At 50.0% G+C, this 19,587-nt stretch overlaps 7 protein-coding genes across 7 annotated transcripts; 3 read left to right on the forward strand and 4 right to left on the reverse strand.

The window, feature by feature from the left end:
* Positions 1-17: 17 nt before the first annotated feature.
* On the forward strand, positions 18-1,696 carry BDV37DRAFT_244355 (glycoside hydrolase family 18 protein). The gene is made up of 4 exons (XM_032081535.1): positions 18-465; positions 568-592; positions 704-938; positions 994-1,696. Exons 1-4 carry the CDS (start codon positions 278-280, stop codon positions 1,653-1,655), a joined length of 1,110 nt encoding a protein of 369 aa, XP_031942972.1. The 5' UTR covers positions 18-277; the 3' UTR covers positions 1,656-1,696.
* A 582-nt stretch (positions 1,697-2,278) lies between these two features.
* On the reverse strand, positions 2,279-3,788 carry BDV37DRAFT_292880 (asparaginase ahrA; the record flags this gene model as incomplete). The annotated part of the gene is made up of 3 exons (XM_032089262.1): positions 3,436-3,788; positions 2,668-3,368; positions 2,279-2,536 (listed from the first exon to the last, which is right to left on the reverse strand). Exons 1-3 carry the CDS (start codon positions 3,611-3,613, stop codon positions 2,279-2,281), a joined length of 1,137 nt encoding a protein of 378 aa, XP_031942973.1. The 5' UTR covers positions 3,614-3,788.
* A 1,730-nt stretch (positions 3,789-5,518) lies between these two features.
* On the reverse strand, positions 5,519-7,236 carry BDV37DRAFT_85878 (DUF3712 domain-containing protein). The gene is made up of 5 exons (XM_032091345.1): positions 7,122-7,236; positions 6,587-6,948; positions 6,105-6,520; positions 5,926-6,047; positions 5,519-5,859 (listed from the first exon to the last, which is right to left on the reverse strand). The coding sequence occupies exons 2-5, from the start codon at positions 6,745-6,747 to the stop codon at positions 5,551-5,553; spliced, it is 1,008 nt and encodes a 335-aa protein (XP_031942974.1). The 5' UTR covers positions 6,748-6,948; positions 7,122-7,236; the 3' UTR covers positions 5,519-5,550.
* Positions 7,237-9,231: 1,995 nt separating this feature from the next.
* Positions 9,232-11,913, reverse strand: BDV37DRAFT_85875 (uncharacterized protein). Its single transcript, XM_032091344.1, has 2 exons — positions 9,535-11,913; positions 9,232-9,471 (listed from the first exon to the last, which is right to left on the reverse strand). Exons 1-2 carry the CDS (start codon positions 11,628-11,630, stop codon positions 9,318-9,320), a joined length of 2,250 nt encoding a protein of 749 aa, XP_031942975.1. The 5' UTR covers positions 11,631-11,913; the 3' UTR covers positions 9,232-9,317.
* Positions 11,914-14,027: 2,114 nt separating this feature from the next.
* Positions 14,028-15,649, forward strand: BDV37DRAFT_85986 (uncharacterized protein). Its single transcript, XM_032091347.1, has 2 exons — positions 14,028-15,053; positions 15,165-15,649. The coding sequence occupies exons 1-2, from the start codon at positions 14,583-14,585 to the stop codon at positions 15,525-15,527; spliced, it is 834 nt and encodes a 277-aa protein (XP_031942976.1). The 5' UTR covers positions 14,028-14,582; the 3' UTR covers positions 15,528-15,649.
* A 122-nt stretch (positions 15,650-15,771) lies between these two features.
* BDV37DRAFT_270405 (DUF1776 domain-containing protein) lies at positions 15,772-17,334 on the reverse strand (the record flags this gene model as incomplete). The annotated part of the gene is made up of 4 exons (XM_032084556.1): positions 15,772-16,614; positions 16,668-16,831; positions 16,898-17,237; positions 17,302-17,334. The coding sequence occupies 4 exons, from the start codon at positions 17,332-17,334 to the stop codon at positions 15,772-15,774; spliced, it is 1,380 nt and encodes a 459-aa protein (XP_031942977.1).
* Positions 17,335-17,912: 578 nt separating this feature from the next.
* On the forward strand, positions 17,913-19,579 carry BDV37DRAFT_244373 (metalloendopeptidase WSS1). Its single transcript, XM_032081536.1, has 2 exons — positions 17,913-18,437; positions 18,485-19,579. The coding sequence occupies exons 1-2, from the start codon at positions 18,154-18,156 to the stop codon at positions 19,437-19,439; spliced, it is 1,239 nt and encodes a 412-aa protein (XP_031942978.1). The 5' UTR covers positions 17,913-18,153; the 3' UTR covers positions 19,440-19,579.
* The last annotated feature ends 8 nt before the right edge of the window (positions 19,580-19,587 follow it).

Below are 19,587 nucleotides of genomic sequence, written 5' to 3' on the forward strand. Positions count from 1 at the left end.
AAAAAAAAAACAAACACCGCAGCCAAATACGAGTACATGATGAACTAAGAAACATTCAACCACCCCAAAGCAAAGGAACATCCCCCACACGTGACATTGTCCTTAATAGGGAAGCTGCTTTTCGCACACTTTATTTTTTTCACGATTGTTGGTGCTTGTGGACCTTTTTAATTTTCTAATTATTTTTCTTTTCTCCCATTTTCTCCAAATTCACGTTCTTCTTTCTACAACACCTCCTTCTTCTAAAATCCCTCATCTTGAGTTGTATGCTACCATCATGCCATTGTCCGGCGGTCTTTTCCCCCACTGGCGTCGCAAAGCGGCGGAACGCTCCAGCAACAACTCGTATGAGGTTCCATACTACATGAACGCAGCGTATTATCCCAATTGGCGGATATACCGAAAACAACCTCCTTCATCGCTCAGACTGGGATTTGTCTCTCATATCTTCTACGCATTTGCTTGGTAGTACAGCCATATATCACGCCGAGGGAACCCCAATCCCTTGGCTCGGGTACATACATATACAAAGTACAAATGTTAACCAAGACGTTTTGTTTGTTTTAGGGTCAAAGAAGACGGCACCGTATATGTGGATCTCCCACCCGAATTTTCTTTTTTTCTTTACTTGTTTTCTTTACAAGGATAAAAATTTCTTCTTCGTTAGAAAGATCCCACGCTAACCGCAGATCTAAATATGTAGCTAAGCGATGAATGGGCCGATGCGCAAATGCCTGTGGACGGCACGCAGGGCTGTATCCGGGCCTTCACGCAGCTGAAACCGCAATACCCCAAGATGAAAGTCATTCTCTCCGTCGGCGGGGGCGGCAAGGGAAGCGAGAACTTTGCCCTCGTGGCGCGGAGTCAATCGCGCACCGAGACATTTGTCCGCACGGCCAGGGCGCTGGTAGACCAATTCGGCCTTGACGGCCTCGACAGTATGGATTGACACCTTCCTCAACTTACCATGGACACATTACTAATGCCCCCCAGTTGACTGGGAACACCCCGCCGACCCACAAGAAGGCATGGACTACGTCCGACTACTAGCAAAGCTGCGGGAAGCACTGCCTTTGCCGCGATTCGTATTAGCAACCTGTCTTCCGGCGGGCCAATGGGCTCTCCGGAATATCGATCTCTCCAAGGCATCTATGTACCTCGACCTGATCAATCTTATGACGTATGATTTTGCTGGACCTTGGACGAACGAGAGCGGACACCATGCGCAATTGTATAGTCCTTCTCGGAATCCGGGCGCTGTCTCTTGCCAATCCAGTGTGCAATATGTGCTTTCGCAGGGTGTCGATCCGAAGAAAATCTTGCTAGGAGTCCCTGCCTACGGCCGGTCATTTTTGGGTAGCGAGAAGCCCGGTCAACGGTATGCTGGTACGGGTGGCGAGGACGGCGTGTTCGACTACAGTGATTTGCCCCGTCCTGGCGCTAAGGAGCATCACGATGATAAGCTGGGCGCAGCGTACTGCTCCGGTGGTGATGGCGGGTTCGTAACCTATGATACGCCGCGGACGGTGCAGCAGAAGGCTAGGTTTGCGACCAAAACGAAGCTGGGAGGACTGTTCTATTGGCATATCGGAGGAGATGCACGCGGTCCGCGGAGTCTGATCGAGACCGGGTATAACACGCTACATGAGATGTAGCGTGTGTAGTCGAAAGATCCCACTCGAAGCGCGGAGAGATAAGAAAAGAACAGCCAAAAAAAAAAAAGAGAAATCAACAACAAAACCAGGACAGAATTCTAAGGAACAAAAACAGGTGATGGGCGTGTCATGTGTTTATAATTACTGTGTCAGAATACCAGATATGAAAGAAATGACTCAAATGAATTTGTATTCCTACAAATGAGTAGGCTCTGAATCCCTGTCGCCGATCAGGTCGTCTGGCGCATAAGCTTTCATATACCTAGCAACTAGTATCTAGATCGACCTTAGTTTCCTCCAGATACAATAGTAGTACCGTACGATATCTTTGATTCTCAACCGAATACCAAACGAAAAAGCTCTGATATTCAACATCCCTACCCAAAGTGAAAAAGCCAACCAGAAACGACACTTGTAATCCTGAAATTCACAAAACCCATAAAATCCATATAAAATCTTACCATCTCTAATCAACAATTCATAATCTATCACATTCATAAATCCATGATCTATAATCTATAATCTATATACAAAACCTCTACAACAAAATCTATTCATAAACCCCCCCCCTCCCCAATTCCCTCTTCAATCTATAATACACAAGTCACAGAGACCAAACAAGATCAAGCAACCCCAATCCGCTCAAAAACCGCCCTCATCTCCTCCATGCTCTTCCCCTCCGCAAGCAACAACCCAAGCAGGATGCGTGTCTTCGCGGGGTTCAAATACCCGCTTGCGATCTGGCTCGACTCGGCAGAAGACGGCACCTCCCCGTTTCCGGTGCGCGTGCTGGCCACGATAGGGATGTCGTGTTTGGATGTGATGTCTTCGATGGCGGCGCTGAAGGGGGTGGAGACGGAGCCGGAGCCGGAGCCGGCGATCTGGTTGTTTGTTAGTATCTGGTTTGTTTTGGTGGGAAGGGGGGGGGGGGGGGGGGGGGGGGGGTTTGTGGGGGGGGGGGGGGGGGGGGGGGGGGGGGTGGGTTTAATATTGAGGGATGGAGGAGACTTACGACGATGCCCTTTGCGCCGTTTTGGATGGCGGAGTATAAGATGTCGTTGTGCATGTCTTCGTACGAGTAGAGGATGTCGACTCGGGGAATGGCGGTGATGTTCTGGATGTCTATTTCGGTCTTGCCGGTTGGCTGGACCGGGGGGTAGAAGAAGTAGGGTTTGTTGGAGACGACTTCGCCGAGGTTGCCCATTTCGATGGCCTTGAAGGTATCGATGGTGTTGGCGTTGGTCTTGGAGGCGTAGAAGGCCGAGACGATGCGGTCGTTCATGACGGTCAGGGCGCCGCGGTCTCGGGCCTTGGGGCTCGTGGCGACGGTGACTGATTGGAGCAGATTGAGGGGGCCGTCGGCGGAGATGGCGGTTGAAGGGCGCATGGCGCCGACGATGACCACGGGCTTGCGGCAGTTGACCGTGGCATCGAGGAAGAAGGCGGATTCTTCGAGCGTGTCGGTGCCGTGGGTGACGACTGCACCGGCCATGGTGGGGTCATTGCAGACGACCTCGTTGATCTGTTTGGAGAGGTGCAGCAGAATGCTGGAGGTGATGTCTGGGCTGCCGACGTTGGCTACTTGCACGCCGGCGACGTTGGCGACGTTCAGCATCTCCGGGACCGCGTCGATCAGCGTCTGGATGCCGATTGCGCCGGCTTTGTAGCCTGTTGTTGCGGTGTTGTCGGCGCTGGAGCCGGCGATTGTGCCACCTGTTTTTCTGGTTAGTTCTTGGTTCGGTGAGGGGGGACTTGTGGATTAGTGTAGGGGAGTGTGTACCTGTCGCGAAGATGGTGACATTTGGCAGGGTGGTATTCATCTGGGTGAAATTTAGGCCGTTGGGGTTGGTGAACACATAGGTGACGTTAGAGTCCGTGGCCCGAGGATACAGGAGAGGCGAAGCATGGCTGATAGTAGCCAGGGCCGACACGGCAAGAGCTTTGAAAGTGACACCCATCCTGCTGCTTGGTTGCTCGGGTTTCTGAGTCGGGGAATGGAAGTTGAGCTTGCTCTGGAGAATCGAACCGACATCGTGGAAGATATGTCAGTTATATAGTGTCGTGCCTCCAAGTTCAGTCCTCTCGCACGGGTTGGCAGATTAATTCTCCGTCGACCAAGAAAGAATTATTGGCAATAATTGTCTTATCGTGGAGAAACCCACACATTGGATGGATGGTTTTCTAGGCTAGATAAGTGGCACAGTAGGAAGATCACAGCGAAGTCGTTTCCCATAGATGAGGCATTTCACGTAATGAGAATCGCATATCAATGGAGTCAATCTAGGCCAAGGTCTTGGAGAAACTCCATTTCATCTTGGCGTCTGGCCTTGAAGTATATGAGGACCGTGCTGCGAGACATAGTCCGACCGCATACTTGATTGAAGGGGAACAAATGATGGGATATGCGCATATCCATCATGGACATGGCTCTTGTTGGGCGAATCCCGGAAAACATTTAGGTAATTGGATCCAGTGATCTTCGCCAGGTAATATCGCCGTCTGATAAGATCCGATATCATCGTTCGGGGCAGGTCGGCATCTTGACCTCGCGCTGTTCACGGCATTTGTCTTGGGCCAGTTGAAGATTCAAGTTCACAATGGGGCACACGTTCAATTGGTCACGGTCTGCGATAAGGTCATTTCGTCGTCGGCTATTAGTCGTCGCAAGTTGTAAGAGAACCATTGATTGTTCGGTGGGAGATGGGTTTATCGAGTGGATCGCCAAGTACTTGTCCTTATCTCGGCGGGGAGCCGATAGGAACTTCGAAGCATTCCGACGATTCCCCTGAAGCTCAATATCAACGGATTATTGCGGCTGTGTAGCGGTAACCGACGTCATTCTAGCGCTGCAGGATTCGAATGTGTAGCAATAGTACTGCTAACTATGGCAATCTTCATATACCTTCGATGGTTTCTCGCTGGGCGATTCGGGTGTGTAGAATGATCCCAATCCCAACGCCGAAGAATCCTCAGTACCAGGAGTGCAACGTAGAGCAGTCGACTTGACCACTCTCGGAGTCATGAACAGCGCAAACTCACCCTTCGATATATTCCAAAGCGACAAAAGCCAAGAAGCACGTTCTTCCAGTGGATCCTATTCTCTGCTGTACCAAGGCAGCAGCCAAGCCCAACCGTTGCCCCGACTATTTCCACGTTTGACCATGCCCTCGGATCAAGTTACACGTGGAGGAGATGACACCGGTGACCCTATCTACAACTTCTAAGAAGTAGATCCTGTCCATCAGACAGGCCGAATCCCCGGGAATCGGGGACGACGGTAGGGTTTTCTCACTATTTAACCTCAATGGTCGACAGTCGGTCTAGACTTTTGTGCTGGTTTAAGTAACAGGGTGATCGGCGGTACTTCGAGCTCGGTGCGGGAACCTTGATCGGCGAACCATTGGATTGAGTCCTTGCACAACCGTTGTACCATGACTTGTCTTGACTTTGTGTACGTGTCGGCTTCGCCGGGGTGGGGTGAAGTCTCAAAAGTTACTCGACATTGGGAAGGAAAGAAATTGACTACACAGTCAGAGGTTGTGTCTGGTGAAACTCCTCTCAAATCGGATTATATGTAGCGAGGACTATTATAACAAGGAACAGCCACGGAGCGAGGACCCTCAGCGTTTGAGTGCGATACAAGCGGGGTTACTCAAAGGCCGTTCTGATGAGATATGAAGAAAACGCAGATTATCAATCAGTCCGAACCGCCCTCCCATCGTCAAGCAGTCGGATCATCGCGGGTACATTAGAATGGTATCAAAAACGATTAAAGATGTCATCGGCACAACAGCGGGGCTCCAAGACAGTAGAAAGACATAAGGAACAGTAAAAGTGTAGTCGCAATGGCCAAAACGGAGTTAAGACTAGCAAGATATACACGGCGATGCCCTTTTTAAAGCTTACTCAAACTCGAGCCCACCACCTCGGTGATGTTCAGGTTAACTTGTAATTTGTTCGATGCCAAAGCCCTCGAGAAGTACGAGAGAGCCTTGCCATCGTACACACTCGAGTTGGTCGCAGAGCCGGTGATATCCACGGGGACAACCGTACCCGGGTATTTCGTCATCAAAGTGACCATGCTCAGTTGGTCTACTTTGGCTCTCATGGGAAATTTGTTATCACCAGGTTTCAACACTAGATCTTGGATGTACGATGTGCCAATGCCGGTTCCATTGACGGAGAGATCGAGGGTCACATTACCCTGTAGCCATCAGTACGCGTGTTCGTCGTACAAAGAATTCGGAGGAGATTCAAACGTAGTACATACCAAGCTGATCGTCATCACCGACGGGTTGGGGATTAGAACCTGTCCTTCGGTGTTCGTTCCGTCGGGTGCCTCCTTGGCAAGCTTCATGCCGGACAGTGAGAATCCCTTTAGCTTGTTAAGGCCTTTCATGCCGGTTAGTGAGTGTGACTAAAGCAATGCGAACGTTCATCTGGGCGTACCCTTCATAGTAGCGGTGTGGTTATACGTCACGGTGATCTTTGGCAAAGCCCCCTGCTTCAAGTCCGGCCTCCCGTAAACATTGAGGTCAACATATTCATTCTGCATCACCGCCGTGGCAAAGTCGCCGAATGCAGACGCGTCAGTCAAGTCGAGGCGCTGGTCTACACGCACCTCGACCCCGTCCCTCGACTTGAGTTGCGGAATGGTCGCGATGCCGAATGGGGCTGCGCCCAGGAGACCGACACTTGCGTTAAAGCTATAGATGGTTGGATGAAACACGCTGTCCGTCCAGATGACCTGTTGCTGGTCCACATGGAACGACTCCGGCGTCGGCTCACTGATCACCATCGACTTGACTTCCAATTTTGAGTCGTTAATGTTGTCTTGTGCGATGTTCGGATAGCCGACATATACCCTATTAGAGCGACGCTGTCAGACGGGCTTCGCCGGAGAAAACCATGTTTACCAGGATTGAACCTACACCGGAAGGGCCACGACGAGCACAACTACAATGAATGCGATGAGGTGCGCCCACCACCATTTCTTGAAGTGGGCCGCCACGCGAGATTTGAAGCTAGGCTTTGTGGCAGCGGGTGAGGCCACCATGCCTACTTCAGTAACTTCAGGCTTGTCGCTAGACATCTCGCGTCGCTAGACCTCGATAAAATTGATTGAATTGAACTGATGCCAAGGCCTGTCACACAGGCAGCCCTGTCACCCGCATGGTTAGGAGGCACCTCCCAAGAAAGGGTCGGGGAGGCCGAAAAAGGATCATACCAAGTTTCTTCTCGAGTTCAGTACCGACGGGGAGTTTTTCACGCTTGTTTTGCTCGACGTGGTGGGCTACAGAAGGCATTATATCGTTAATGACACCGTCAAGAAAATTCTCGGGGACTTTTGGCGGCGAAAAAAAAAATAAATAAACATAAACATAAACATAAAAATAAGAACCAAAAAGAGCAGAAGAAGATCAAAAGAAATAAAAGCCACATTAAATAGCCATGACGATGACTTACCTTCACAACTCTTAACTCCACAATTGCACACTGAGAAAGTTGAGAAGAAACGTGGCAGCGTGATCAACAAGCAAAAAAGACGTCTCCGACCGAAACTAAAAACGAGAAAGTCGGATTAGGGCATGAAAGGCAGGGCCGTTCGATGGCTTCTGCTCTTTCTATAAGACTATCGGGAGGTGGCGGATCTTCACATGTGTACTTTTCCAACAATTCAGGTCAAGCACCGCGGAACTTGGGCTTTTGGGTCCCCATGGGCCCCAGATTCCCATGCAGAATCATCGAGCTATTGCTAAATAGGGAAGCCATGTGGAGATCACGACGGCGGACCACTGCCAGGGTAGTTAGGACACGGACTCGCACAAAAATTGAGGCAGCGTTCCGGGGATTTACCTTGAAACACGCCAGTCCTGCACGAGGCAGATATGGCACACGTTCGTCCCGTCGTTCTTCTCATGATCAGCAGTATGATGGTTCAGCCGAGGCAGGAATAGCATGCTCATGCGTTTCCAAACGTTGCGATATCAGCGACGAGTTGGATTGGTGGAGAGGGGGGGGGGGGAAATAAGAAGTCGAGTAAGCGGATGGGATGCAACCCCGGGCCCTTCGCCTCCAGTGTACTTTCCCCAAATTTCCCCATGCTTGGCAGGACATTGGATCTTCATTGGACTGGGGCCGAGACCCGGAAGTGAGACTAGCATTAGCACTCTCAGGATCGTAGTACTAGTGCTAGTTAGTAGCTCGTTCGTTCGTTAGTCGATGGTCAGAAACCCAAAAGCCAGCCAACAGCTCAGTTCCAATTCTTCCGCCATGGTTCCTTTCCCCAGGGGGGTGGGGATTTGGTAGGACGGAGAGGCAAAAATCTTCTTTTTCATGCTGGCATCTCCTTTGGGACATTGCTCCGGCTGCTCAAACCCAATCCTCTCTTATCGGACAGGGGTGCGCAGCGGTGGCGATGTGCATTCTTTAATCAATCGACCCCTCCTCCAGCTCCAGCGACAGGAAATGAACGCAGAAGTAGTACGTTTGGAGCGGAGAACTGATTGGAGGGAAAGCTTGTCAGCTGCCCTCTTGACCGACGCAACTAATTCAAATCGTCCACGCCCGCCATCCAATCCGGTCGAGTGAGTAATCTAAAGAGACTTCCTCCTATTGCTAAAGCAAGGTACCAATTTGGTCTATTTTGCTTTTTCTTTTTTTTTTTTTCCTTTTCCCCCCCGCCACCAAATTCCAAAATAGAAAAAATCAAATAAAAAGAGGAAAGGGGGGCAAACAGGAAGAAAGGGTCCAAGCCTCATTGACACCCGTCATGACTAACACACTTCTGTCAACTCCTACAATCGGGACCATTTAAACTTTTAGGGTTCAATCAACACGAGAAGCCTCACTTGCCAATTACTTGGCTGGGAAATCTCCTATCAATTTTTCATGTGCATATAGGGCCATGGGCCAAGTCTAGATGAAGTAACCACCCGCTTCCCAGCGATTGGGTATAAATTTTCCGCAAACACACTTCCATCGCCCCAGGGACGATCCCTCGGGCTCTCGATGGATGACCACCAACCGGCTAAGCTAGACAGAAATCCACATGGTTTCGCAGGAAATGCTGCAACCAGATTGCAAATATAAAACACAGGCAAAGGAGAATGGGAACATGAGAAATGGCGAATATAGGTAGAGAAAGGCGGTGAGCGACAGTAGAGAATAGAATACATCACGCAGTGATTAGAAATTATGGGGTATCCAAGAAAGAAATCCAACGCCCACAAGGCCAGGAGGAGGAAACAAAAGGCCTCCGTCCCTTTCCGTGGCTGGAGCAATTGCCAAGGCCCGCTCGAAACGTATAACGAAGGTTTGGGGGAAAGATGGAAAAAAGGCGAAAAGCAAAAAGAGAGAAAGAAAAGAATGGAAAGAGTGAAAGGCAAAAGCAGGTCTGAAGCGACTGCTTTGAGCAGCACTGAAGGTAAAGATAAGCTCCAAGCAACATGTCGCTGTGGAGCACGAAAAGATGATTCGGAACAGGAGTAAAGAAAAGAAGATAAAAATAGAGAAGACAAGAAAGACAGGATGTAGAAGCGAAAAGGGATGTATAAAAGCCGGGGACTGTTGAAACGACCATGCGAAGATTTTGACCCGAAAGCAGTAGTTGCTGAGACATATCTTTGATGCGCCGTGCCCAAGAGCCAGAGCAAATACCGTCTAGGCCTCGGCCACAGTAGACTTTTTGCGGTGGAAAAGACTGCGTGTCCGAGATTTGCTACGCTGCTTTTTGTCGGGTGTCCCACCATGACGACCACGGCCACGCGATCCGGTATTGGAATCATCATCAGAGAGGTACTTGTCTTTGTGAATCCTGTTACAATAGAGAGTGAGTCACTGGAATAAGGCATTGTCAGGAAACAAATTCTTCACTTACCAGCTGTTTCCAACCATATTAATGCCCTTTGCTTCGGCCTGGCGGTAGAATTTGGCTGCCTTTTTCAGATCCTTCTTGCAGCCAATGCCCTCGGAATAACAAAAGCCTGCCTCTACAAGCGCATCCGTATCTCCCCATTGGCCAGCAACCTCGAAGCAACGCAGGGCTAAAGACTTATCCTGCTCAATGCCCCATCCGTTTAGATGGCTCACACCCAGCTCGTAGATACTGAGGGCAAACTGAGCACGGTATGCTTTCTGCAGTTCCCTCACCCGACTTGGCATGCCCGGGTTGGAATCATCCATCAACTCTAGCCCGACAGATTCCACGGCTTTGCGCAACCACCGAACGCCCTCTTGCTGATTGGGCCGCATGCCCCAACCATGTCGACAAGCCAAAGCATATAAGAGCATGCCAGTCGGATGATCCTGCTTCGCTGCAACACGGAGGTGGTAGGTGGATTCTTGCAGTGACCCTTTCTCATGGCACTCAATCCCTTTCGTCACATGCTCGTCTGCTGTGATGACGGCGGAAGATGCATTGGTCTTGGCTGTTTGTGGCCGGATAGTCGATGCAGAGTCTGCAGAGGAAGTAGCATCCGTAGTCTCCTCGGTAGTAGGCGCCTCGGGACCAGGTGCGCTTAAGGGGGTAGGTGAGCTTGAAAGAGCAGATTCACCTAAGACCGGTTGATCCATCGACGCAGCTTCGGAGGGACGGCGAGCCTCGGGAGAGGCCGATACTTGCGGGGCAGATGGGGGCATCTCTGGCGTGAGCAATTGCCGCCCGGATGGTGGGGAGTCATACATGGAGCGTGCTTTCTTGGAGGATACCGAATGACGTGAGGGCGGAGGTGACGGGGTTCGCGACGACTGAGGAGGCCCAGTTGCGCTCAGCTGATCTGGACTCTCGAAGAGCGGCTCCTGCCACTCAAAGTGAGGAGTGTGTAGGCCGGAGAAAACAACAGAATCCCTGGAAACCTGGCGTCCACGGGGAAGTGGGTATTTGGCATAAGTGTACGACACGGCGGATGATGGTTCCTCGCGCATGGATTTAGCCATATCAGCCACTGAGGGTACCACAATAGGCTGAGGCTTTGAACCTCGAGGCTTTGTCCCCTGTGACTGCTCCGAAGTTCCTGTCGGCACCGGGGCTGAGAGGCTGGTGCTGGACCGACTGAGAGGGCGCGAGAAATTGTACGAAGGACGCGGAGGATGACCGCCATTGTTTGAAGCTTCTGAGTTCAGAGAGGGCGAGCGTCGATGAGACCGGTTCATAGAAGTCATGGGCGACTGTGGCAGTGACGTAGCGCTACAGGAGGATAATTTCCTCGGCTTCGAAAAGGTCGAGCCCGCAGTCGAACTGCTGTAGTCATCATCCGAGCTCTCGGGCTGCAAGGTCCTATTGCTGCTTGAAGGCCTCGATCGTGGCGAGACGGGTGGCACCAGACCCCGTGGAATATTGAGTCGAGAGGAGGCAGCATCGGTCAACGAATTTCCAGGTGATCCTGTCAGAGCCATACTAGACGGCGTGGCGGCATAAAAGCGAGGAGGCGCTTCTGGCACGACGCCCTTAGCTGTATCCTCCTGTGACGACTCCGCCTGCGTGGCTCCAAAATAGTCCTCGTCCGAGCTTCCTACTGGCGGTTCATTCTCTAGGGCACTATTCGCATCATCGTGAGGAGCATGTTCGTTGGCAAACTGTGGCACGCCGCTCAGACGAGGATGTTCAGACTGGGGACGGAACTTCGGCTCCTCCAGCTCAGGATTGGCTTTCAGCGTTGGCTGCCTCGTGAGATCATTTCCTCGCCCACTCCGTGAAGAATCATTTGAGGATGGGGAGCGAAAATAGCCCGGTCGAGGCTGCGATAACGACCGTGCGACACTAGCCGGAGGGAGCCTGCTCATGCGCCGGTCTCTGCGAGCCGATTCCTCTAGTTGTTTCGCCAAAAGCCGGCCCTGAGCCGCGAATGCATCCAGAGGCGAAAGCGTGGGAGGGATTTCACCGTCAAAGTGTTCAATGCGCGGCGAAGGCAGACCGCTCCGCAGAGTATCATGGGAGGGCGAGCGAAGTTCGCCAAAACGTGGCCGGGCGTCCATGGTAGCACAAAGGTGGTTTCAATTGGCTGAATGCGTGTATTTTGGGGGGTTGAGAAGAGCACAGACGTAGCCTAGGTTGCCTTCAATCAAATCATCTAGTGGTCTGCTACCGCTATTAACCTTGGATGGTTGAGCTTGGACTTCTTTTACGAATCGAAGTAGTTCGAGATAGTAGTCTGTAGCTGGTTAGGTTCAATGCGCGGGCGCGGGGAGATCCTTCAAGCCGAGAAGACGAAGGAGAGAGTCCTTTGATGGCTGGCACCGTATCAGACTCAAGAAAGGAATGACAGGCGCCGTGAGAGGAAAGAGGAAACGAGAATTGAAAAGAATAGGTCCAATGAGCCAGCCAGGTTTGTGGGGGAACAACAAGAATCGAAGTAATCGCGGCGGCAAAGGAGCGACAAATAGTTTGGAGTGAATATGGGGGCGAACGGGGGAGAAACGGTAATGATAACCGATTAGATCGTAGTGGAAAGAATCACAAGCCAAAGGGAGGGACGATGAACAAGCATCGTGGACTCCGATGGACGGGGTGGGAGAGGAGAAGTGAGAGAAAGAGAGGATCGGATGGATAACGAGAATGGACTGACTGACTTTGGACCAGGACGTCCAGATTATTGGTTTGAATCAACCCAACTGCAAAATAAGCCAAAGGGAGGTTTCCGTTGTTACGCCCTGACGATCACCAAACAAACGAGGGGCGCCTGCATTGACAGTCACTCTGGGCAAGTCCCCACGCGGAGTACCAAGTCTGACGGTGGTATCCAGTCGTATCAAACGTCCCCTCCGTATGGTCAGTACCGGGCCGTGACACCGGTGATCACGGGGGGTGGCTTCCTGTAAGCCCTAGCCGTAGCAAGGCATCACCCATCTTCGAGCCGTACGAAACAAGCGGATTTCAAGGAGAAAACGCGTACATCATTACCGTCATGCCGTACCAACAACTTATACATACCAACGGTACCGAGTCAGGGGTTCCAGACGAACTGCTTCCAGAAATTATATCAAAGTTACTACATACTATTTATTGAAAGGCTAAACATCCTTTCAAATCTCCGATTCTTGGAATTGATCAGATGCAGACCATAGCCCTACCATAACCTTAGCCCCTACTATACACAGAGTCCTGGGCGTACGTGTCATAAGATTAAAGGCCAACGTCCCATCCAAAGCTTCTAGAATTTTTAACCCGACAGCCGGAAGGCGAAGGGCTTTAGTTTGGTTCACAATGTGTCGTTGGTGGAGCAGCCACTCTATTTATATTCACTTGCAAATTTTCCCGAAAGTGTATCCATGGACAACTGCGACAGACTCGGTAAGAGAGCAACATTTTCGGTTTTATTTTACTCTATTTTATCTAAATTATTATTTGTTTTTGGTTTTTTTTTTGGGGGGGGGGGGGGGTTTTTTTTTTTTTTTTTTTTTTTTTTTTTTTTTTTTTTTTTTTTTTTTTTTTTTTTTTCTCTCTAACTTTATGTGTCCTCAAGACTCAACCGTTTTATTTCATTGCCTGGGGAATCTCAACCCACTTTCGACCACACCATGGAATTCTCATGACTAAGTGCCCTTGATGACAATGGTTGTGATCTGACTTGTTATGATGCTCTTCCCCTCGACACAGATTAAGATAATCTGGAGGTGAACTTAGAATAGCAGCAAGTATGACAACATGCAGTAAGGAGTCGAATCTTACTTTGCTGCGCATCGTCCATCTGGGTATAATGGCACTGTGCCTTGTTTCTCAGGCGCCCCCCCTGTCTCATGATCCGATCACCCCTAACCTCCAGAGGGAAAGTGGGAAGAGATCACCCCAAATCACAGAGAAAGTTTCATGATGATGATGAAGAATGATGAAGAATGACGGTCCCAATTTCGATCCTCTTCTCTACTTAGTTAGATGGAGAGGAGTTACTACTACTCCTCCTCCTCTTTCCCCTCCTCTTTTACTGCCGGAAAGATTACTCTATTGATCTTGTGGTCCGAAAATAAGTACAACATTGCGTATACAAGGAACGGTTGCACGTACGATGGTCTTACACTCTAGGTGCATGAACACCCGCAGAGGGCGCTGTGATTGGTGTGGTCGAGTGGATTTGGTTTATTAGTGTTATTATTATTAACAAGTATCCCGTCAGGAACCACTCGAATCCATAAAATGTCCTGGCTCCTGGCTTCTGCACCACCCCAGTAAAACATTGACTCGGTCTGGTTTCAATTGAGGGTTAATTGCTTCCTGCTACGGACTTACACCTCTCGGTTGCAGGTTGCTATGGTCTTAGCACTTACACTTCCTCCCTATGTCAAGCGGAAGATAAGTGGGACGCAGCGGTAGCTCTGTGCATGCGACCTTCATTACCTCATAGGGAGAATGATGGACATACTAGCATATCTTGGCATTCTGAAGATAGTGAGATATAACAGGCACCGACGCAGCAATGCTGAGTGATGACACCACTTCTTTCCCCGCTCAAAGCTCACTATTGTTTGGGACTTAATCTATCCATCTGCATTGCATATTAAGGTGGCATGCATGCATTTTGGATGCGGTGAAATCCTCCGAAAATCTCTTCTAGCTACTAACGGAATCCGTCCACTGTCCGGCCACTTTTTGATCCTTTTCTTGACTAACCCATGAGCCTGACCGTTGCATTACAAGCGGACTAACCCTACTAAGGTCCATGGTTATGGAGAATCAAGACGTGCGCCCCAAGGTAGCATCAACACTAGCTCCCCGATAAAGACAAGGTCGAAAGCCAAGTGGCCGCACCAAAATTCCTTCACGGGCTGATCCCTGACGGGGCTGATTTGCTGTGTACATTTTATATCGTGGCTGAGATCCTATCGCTCACTTTTTCTTGCCCGATTTTAGGCCCCCCCAAATATGATTTACTAAACAAAGCACGCTTCTTTCTTATAATAACCGCAGCAGACCACAAAGGAGGAAACACGCACATGGAGAAAACCACCACAAAAATGCGCAAGCTTCCCCCCTTCACCAACCTTATGGGCGCAGACCCATCCCTTGACAGTCAACACTGCTTCGAAACATCCTGGCTCCTCCCACCACTAGCCTACGCCATTTTTCGCGGTGCGATCGCCCTCTACATCTTCGTGACCATCTTCTTCATCTGGGGCTGGAACGGCACCCATGGCGACCGCGCAGCTATCGGCCAATCCTTCAGCTACTTCACCTGGCTGACATACTGGGGTCTGGGCTTCTACCACATTTTCGCATGCATCCATACCACCCTTTATGCGCTGACCGGTCGCTCGGTGCTCTTCGATCGCTGGCCCCGTGGCCTGCGCGCCCTCCACAGTCTCTACTATACGACCATCACGACGTTCCCGTTCCTCGTGACGATCGTTTACTGGGCGATTCTGAATCCGTCTTGGTTCGACGTGACTTTCAATGCGTGGCAAAATGTAGGTGTTATCCGGTCGCCTTTGGTGTTGGTTGCGACTGTCGCATTTCTTTATCAGCGCCCAACAGTGCTGCACGAGCGTAGTAATTAACTAACTGATCCAATTCAATAGCTCTCCCAACACGGCCTCAACTCCCTCTACGCCATTCTAGAGATCATCCTCCCGGCTACCAATCCCCACCCGCTGATGACGTTCCCGTTCCTCGTGTTTCTGCTCCTCCTTTACGTCTCTCTTGCCTATTTGACGTACCACACTCAGGGCTTCTACACGTATTCGTTCTTGAATCCTGGTGAACATGGAGAGAAAAGTGGCAAGGTCACGGCTTATTGCTTTATCATTCTTGCGGCGATTGTGATTATCTTTGGCATCACCTGGGGTGTTATATGGTTGAGGAGGAAGTTGACCGGGGGTAAGGTGAAACGGTCGAAGTTTGATCATGAGAGACCGATTGAGATGCGGGAGACTGAGGTCTAGGATTGCTGGTTATTAACTCGTAAAAGGTGGGGTAATGGGTTGTAATTCCTAATGTTTAGTCCATAGATATATTATGGTATTTGCTAGGGGCGGAGTTGGCGCATATGCGAACATCACTCGGTTAGATAAGTTAAAAGACATACAGGGAAAAAGAAGGGGAGAATGATAAATGGGGTTTCAAACGCCAAGAGGGAAGAGAATCAATCGTATCCAAAGCAATCATAATGCCGCGCTATCGATGACTTTAAACCTTTTCCCAGCTCGTCTCACTGCTGCTTCCACTGGGACTTTGGTTTGGTGTGATAGGGCCACTTCTCAGGCCCAGCATCCACCCTACCAAGAAGTTCGGGGCCCAATCGCCCACGATACTGTAAGACCATGCACCGCGCCCAGCATAGATGACGGGCGCTTTCGATTTCTTTCTTCCAAAGATATCCTTGGACGCGGGCTCCAGAGCATCCAGCACGGCGTAATGAAGAGTCCGAGCATTAGATCCACGTATCATGCTGGGTCCCGCAGATGCAACGGGTCGCTGTTCAATGCTAGAAAGATACTGGGAGCCGTAGAGGGATCGCTGCTGCGTGGTCCAGGTGAGCACTTCGGTTCCAGTGATGTGACTCTGTGCGTTTCGGTACTGAGGACCAAGGTCGATGTTTCCAAGTTTCAGCTCCACAACATCGATGTTGCTATGCTGCAAAAGACATAACTCTCGCCGAAGCGAGGTAGCAAACCCTGACAAGGCACGTGCTGTGGTGACTTCTGGGCTAATAAACGGAGCAGATAGTGACGAGGATATCGAAGGGTAGATTAGGACAATCGTGCTATTGGTGTTGCGGGCAGTAAGAAGAGGAAGAAACAGCTGAGTAGTCAAGATGGGCGATAAGAGTCGAGTATTGATTGTATCAGCCCAAGAAGATGCTGGAATGGTGGCTAGGGGACCGGTCACATAGTTGGGTGAAGGTACGAGAATAAGTCCGCTCAGCTGGCAAGTGTGCGGCGGCACTCCAGGCATTGGCCATTGGGGTTGGGTGATTAAAGAATGGATTTCCGTCAATGATGGGTGAATGTCAGATGTCGGTGAAGGGGTCTTATAATTTGATCAGTGGATTTTCTTCGATTCTGGGATATCCGACGACTTACAGCCGTTAAATCAAGCCAAAGCGGTCTGATATCCATCCGATTTTCCGACTGAACTAACTGCTCCTCATCCGCCGATGAAACAGTAATATATACGATGTAGCCCCGACGTTCGAGATCAGTAGCAATCGCCTTCGTCATCGGTTCGTGAGGGGACCCGGCAACAACTATCGCAAGACATTAGATGGGTTTGTCACAAATGCAGAATGAATATACTTGTCCCTGCAACATACCCACTATTTCCTTCCGAGCGCCATTTCCAGCTCGCCGAGCCTTCCTCCGTCTACCACCTAGCTTTTTGTTGCCAAGATACAAAAGGGAAGTAGTCCCGACGAATGCTAGGATTGCGGCACTCCATGCTCGATTCCGAAGAACCCAGTCATGCGCGCGATCAACGAGAGACTGGGAAGCACGAACTCTCGAAGGTGGTGGTGTGGGTCGGACCGAGGAAGGCAACCATGACTGGTGAGAGAGCGTATCCCGTATCACTTTGGCGGCATGGTCAACCTGCCTGTCGATCGAGTCTGCGACTTCGAGCGAGTATCTCCTTACGTCATGCGGTATCGAAGCAAGCTAGAGGCGCAGCGGTTTGTTAGTTTTCGATAGTCGTACAAGTGTTGACATATTACTAGCTTACATAGTCAAAGAAAAACTGATCGTCGCTCGTCATTTTGAGAGTTAGCTGTGAGATTGGTACTTCAAGCCAATTTTGATTGATGAAAAGAATCTACAGTCACTGATAAGTTTCACTTATCGGAAAGGTCACATGAACGGGTATATATCGCCCCATCCTCATGCAGATCCGTGGCTGCTGATTTTAACCTAACTGTACTATGGAGTACTATATACACAGCATGGTCTGCTGGAGTTAGTATCGATATAGCTGTCGCCACTAGAGCATTCATCTAATGCTTCATATGCTTTTACCTTTTCTCGTAGCGATACATTCTATGTACAGCTGGTTCACAAGCCCCGGACATGGCTAGAGTATCTAATTTAGTCCTAGTAGTCCCTATGTCTGGCCTGCTAAGTTCTTGGGATGACTACCCCTTAACTATGATTATAAATTGTACAAATATTGTTCACATAATCTCTCCCCGGACTGTATCACTGGCACTATTTGCCCCTCTCGCCGCATAGAACCATGGCAGGTTGGAATAGTGTAGTCACGTGAGGCTGGTGCCTGAATCTTCTGTTGATTATCAATTCTTTACCAGTGCCACTCAGGTTCATGACGCGGCTTTTTTCTTTCACCTTCGGCCTCTCCAAGAGTCTTGTTCCGTGGGCCTTTAATAATTGTGACTGCGCCCTTGTTGGATTGCGGCAGAGTGCAACTCCTTAGCTCGTATATCAGTCTTGCGTTCTGGGCTCCACTAAATAATTATAAATATCTGAAGCAGCTATAAGCTCTGCAGTGCCTTTCACTCATTTACCAGCCTATTAATCAATAATCATACTATCTGTCCTGCTGTTTGTTATAAGCTTCAACATGCGTGAAATAGACCCTCTCGTCATTGAATATCAACATGACAGGCACCGACCCAGGGAATCTGAAGCCTTAACCATGCTCAAAAAGATCGCATCACTGGTCAAACCTATCATGCGCCGGAGGACCTGGAAAGTAGGGACGCTCAGTGAATTCTACCCACATCAGCAAAACCTCCTTGGGCTTAATATCAACAAAGGCCAAAAAATATGTCTTCGACTGCGGTACCCTTATGACGAGCGTCAATTCCTCCCGCTCGAACAAGTCGTCGATACGATGCTGCATGAGTGAGTCAACTGGATATGTGCTGCAAACTAGTTGCTGATAATTGCAGACTTTGTCACATCGTACATGGGCCGCATAACCGAGAGTTCCATGCTCTCTGGAACCAGCTACGCGATGAGTATGAAGAGCTTCTTATGAAGGGCTATACTGGGGAGGGATTCCTTTCTGAAGGTAAACGCCTAGGTGGCCGTAGGATACCTCTTCACGAGGTCCGGAGACAAGCCAAAGCGGCCGCAGAGCAGAGACGGGCGCTGTCCGCTGGGTCAGGGCAACGACTGGGGGGTGCTCCGGTACGAGGAACAGACATGCGCCGAGTTATCGCGGATGCTGCACAAAGACGCATAGATGTAACGACAGGCTGTGCATCGGGAGCGGAAAATAGCAACGAACTGGCAGAAGAAGCGTCTAGAAATGGCTTCCGGACGAAGGCTGAGGAAGACGACGCAAATGAACAAGCAATTATGCAGGCTTATATTGACCTGATTGAGGAAGAAGAGAGGGAGAGATACGGCCCTTCTTACGTCCCCCCAAGCCATGAGAACCCGGCTGGGCCCCGTTCAACTTTATCTCCTCCACTTGTTCCCGAGAGCACTAGGCCTACAATGCCGTCGCAACCTCCAGAACCAATAGATCTTACAGTTGACGACAGCCTCTTCGAGGCGCCATGGACGTGTCCAGCTTGCACTTTAGAAAACCCGGCCAGCTTTTTGTGTTGTGATGCCTGTACAGCGGAGCGACCTCGGCCATCGAATACACGTTCTGTATCTGGACCTGCCAAGATTCCGAGCAGCTCAGGATCCCAGAACAAGAATAAGCGCCGGAGAAGCTACCTGGATGGCCAACCCACTTTCAAAAACCGTACTAATGCCGTTGAGACTCTCGCCGCTCTTGAAAGAAAGACCGCTAAACGGCCACTTGGGTGGGTCTGTCAATTCTGCGAGACTTTCATGGAGGCGGAATGGTGGACATGCTCAAACTGTGGGACAATGAAGGCCAACTCTTAAAAAACCTATGGACTGCCCTCGTACTACTTAATTGAGCCTGGTCTTCTGCTCTCCTGATGATTTCACGAAAGATGACGATATACGACTGTTTTAATGGACATTATAATTTTCACATACTTTTCTCATAGCATATATTAAACTGATTCAA

Source organism: Aspergillus pseudonomiae, assembly GCF_009193645.1.
Source record: "Aspergillus pseudonomiae strain CBS 119388 unplaced genomic scaffold BDV37scaffold_21, whole genome shotgun sequence".
Classification (NCBI taxonomy): domain Eukaryota; kingdom Fungi; phylum Ascomycota; class Eurotiomycetes; order Eurotiales; family Aspergillaceae; genus Aspergillus; species Aspergillus pseudonomiae.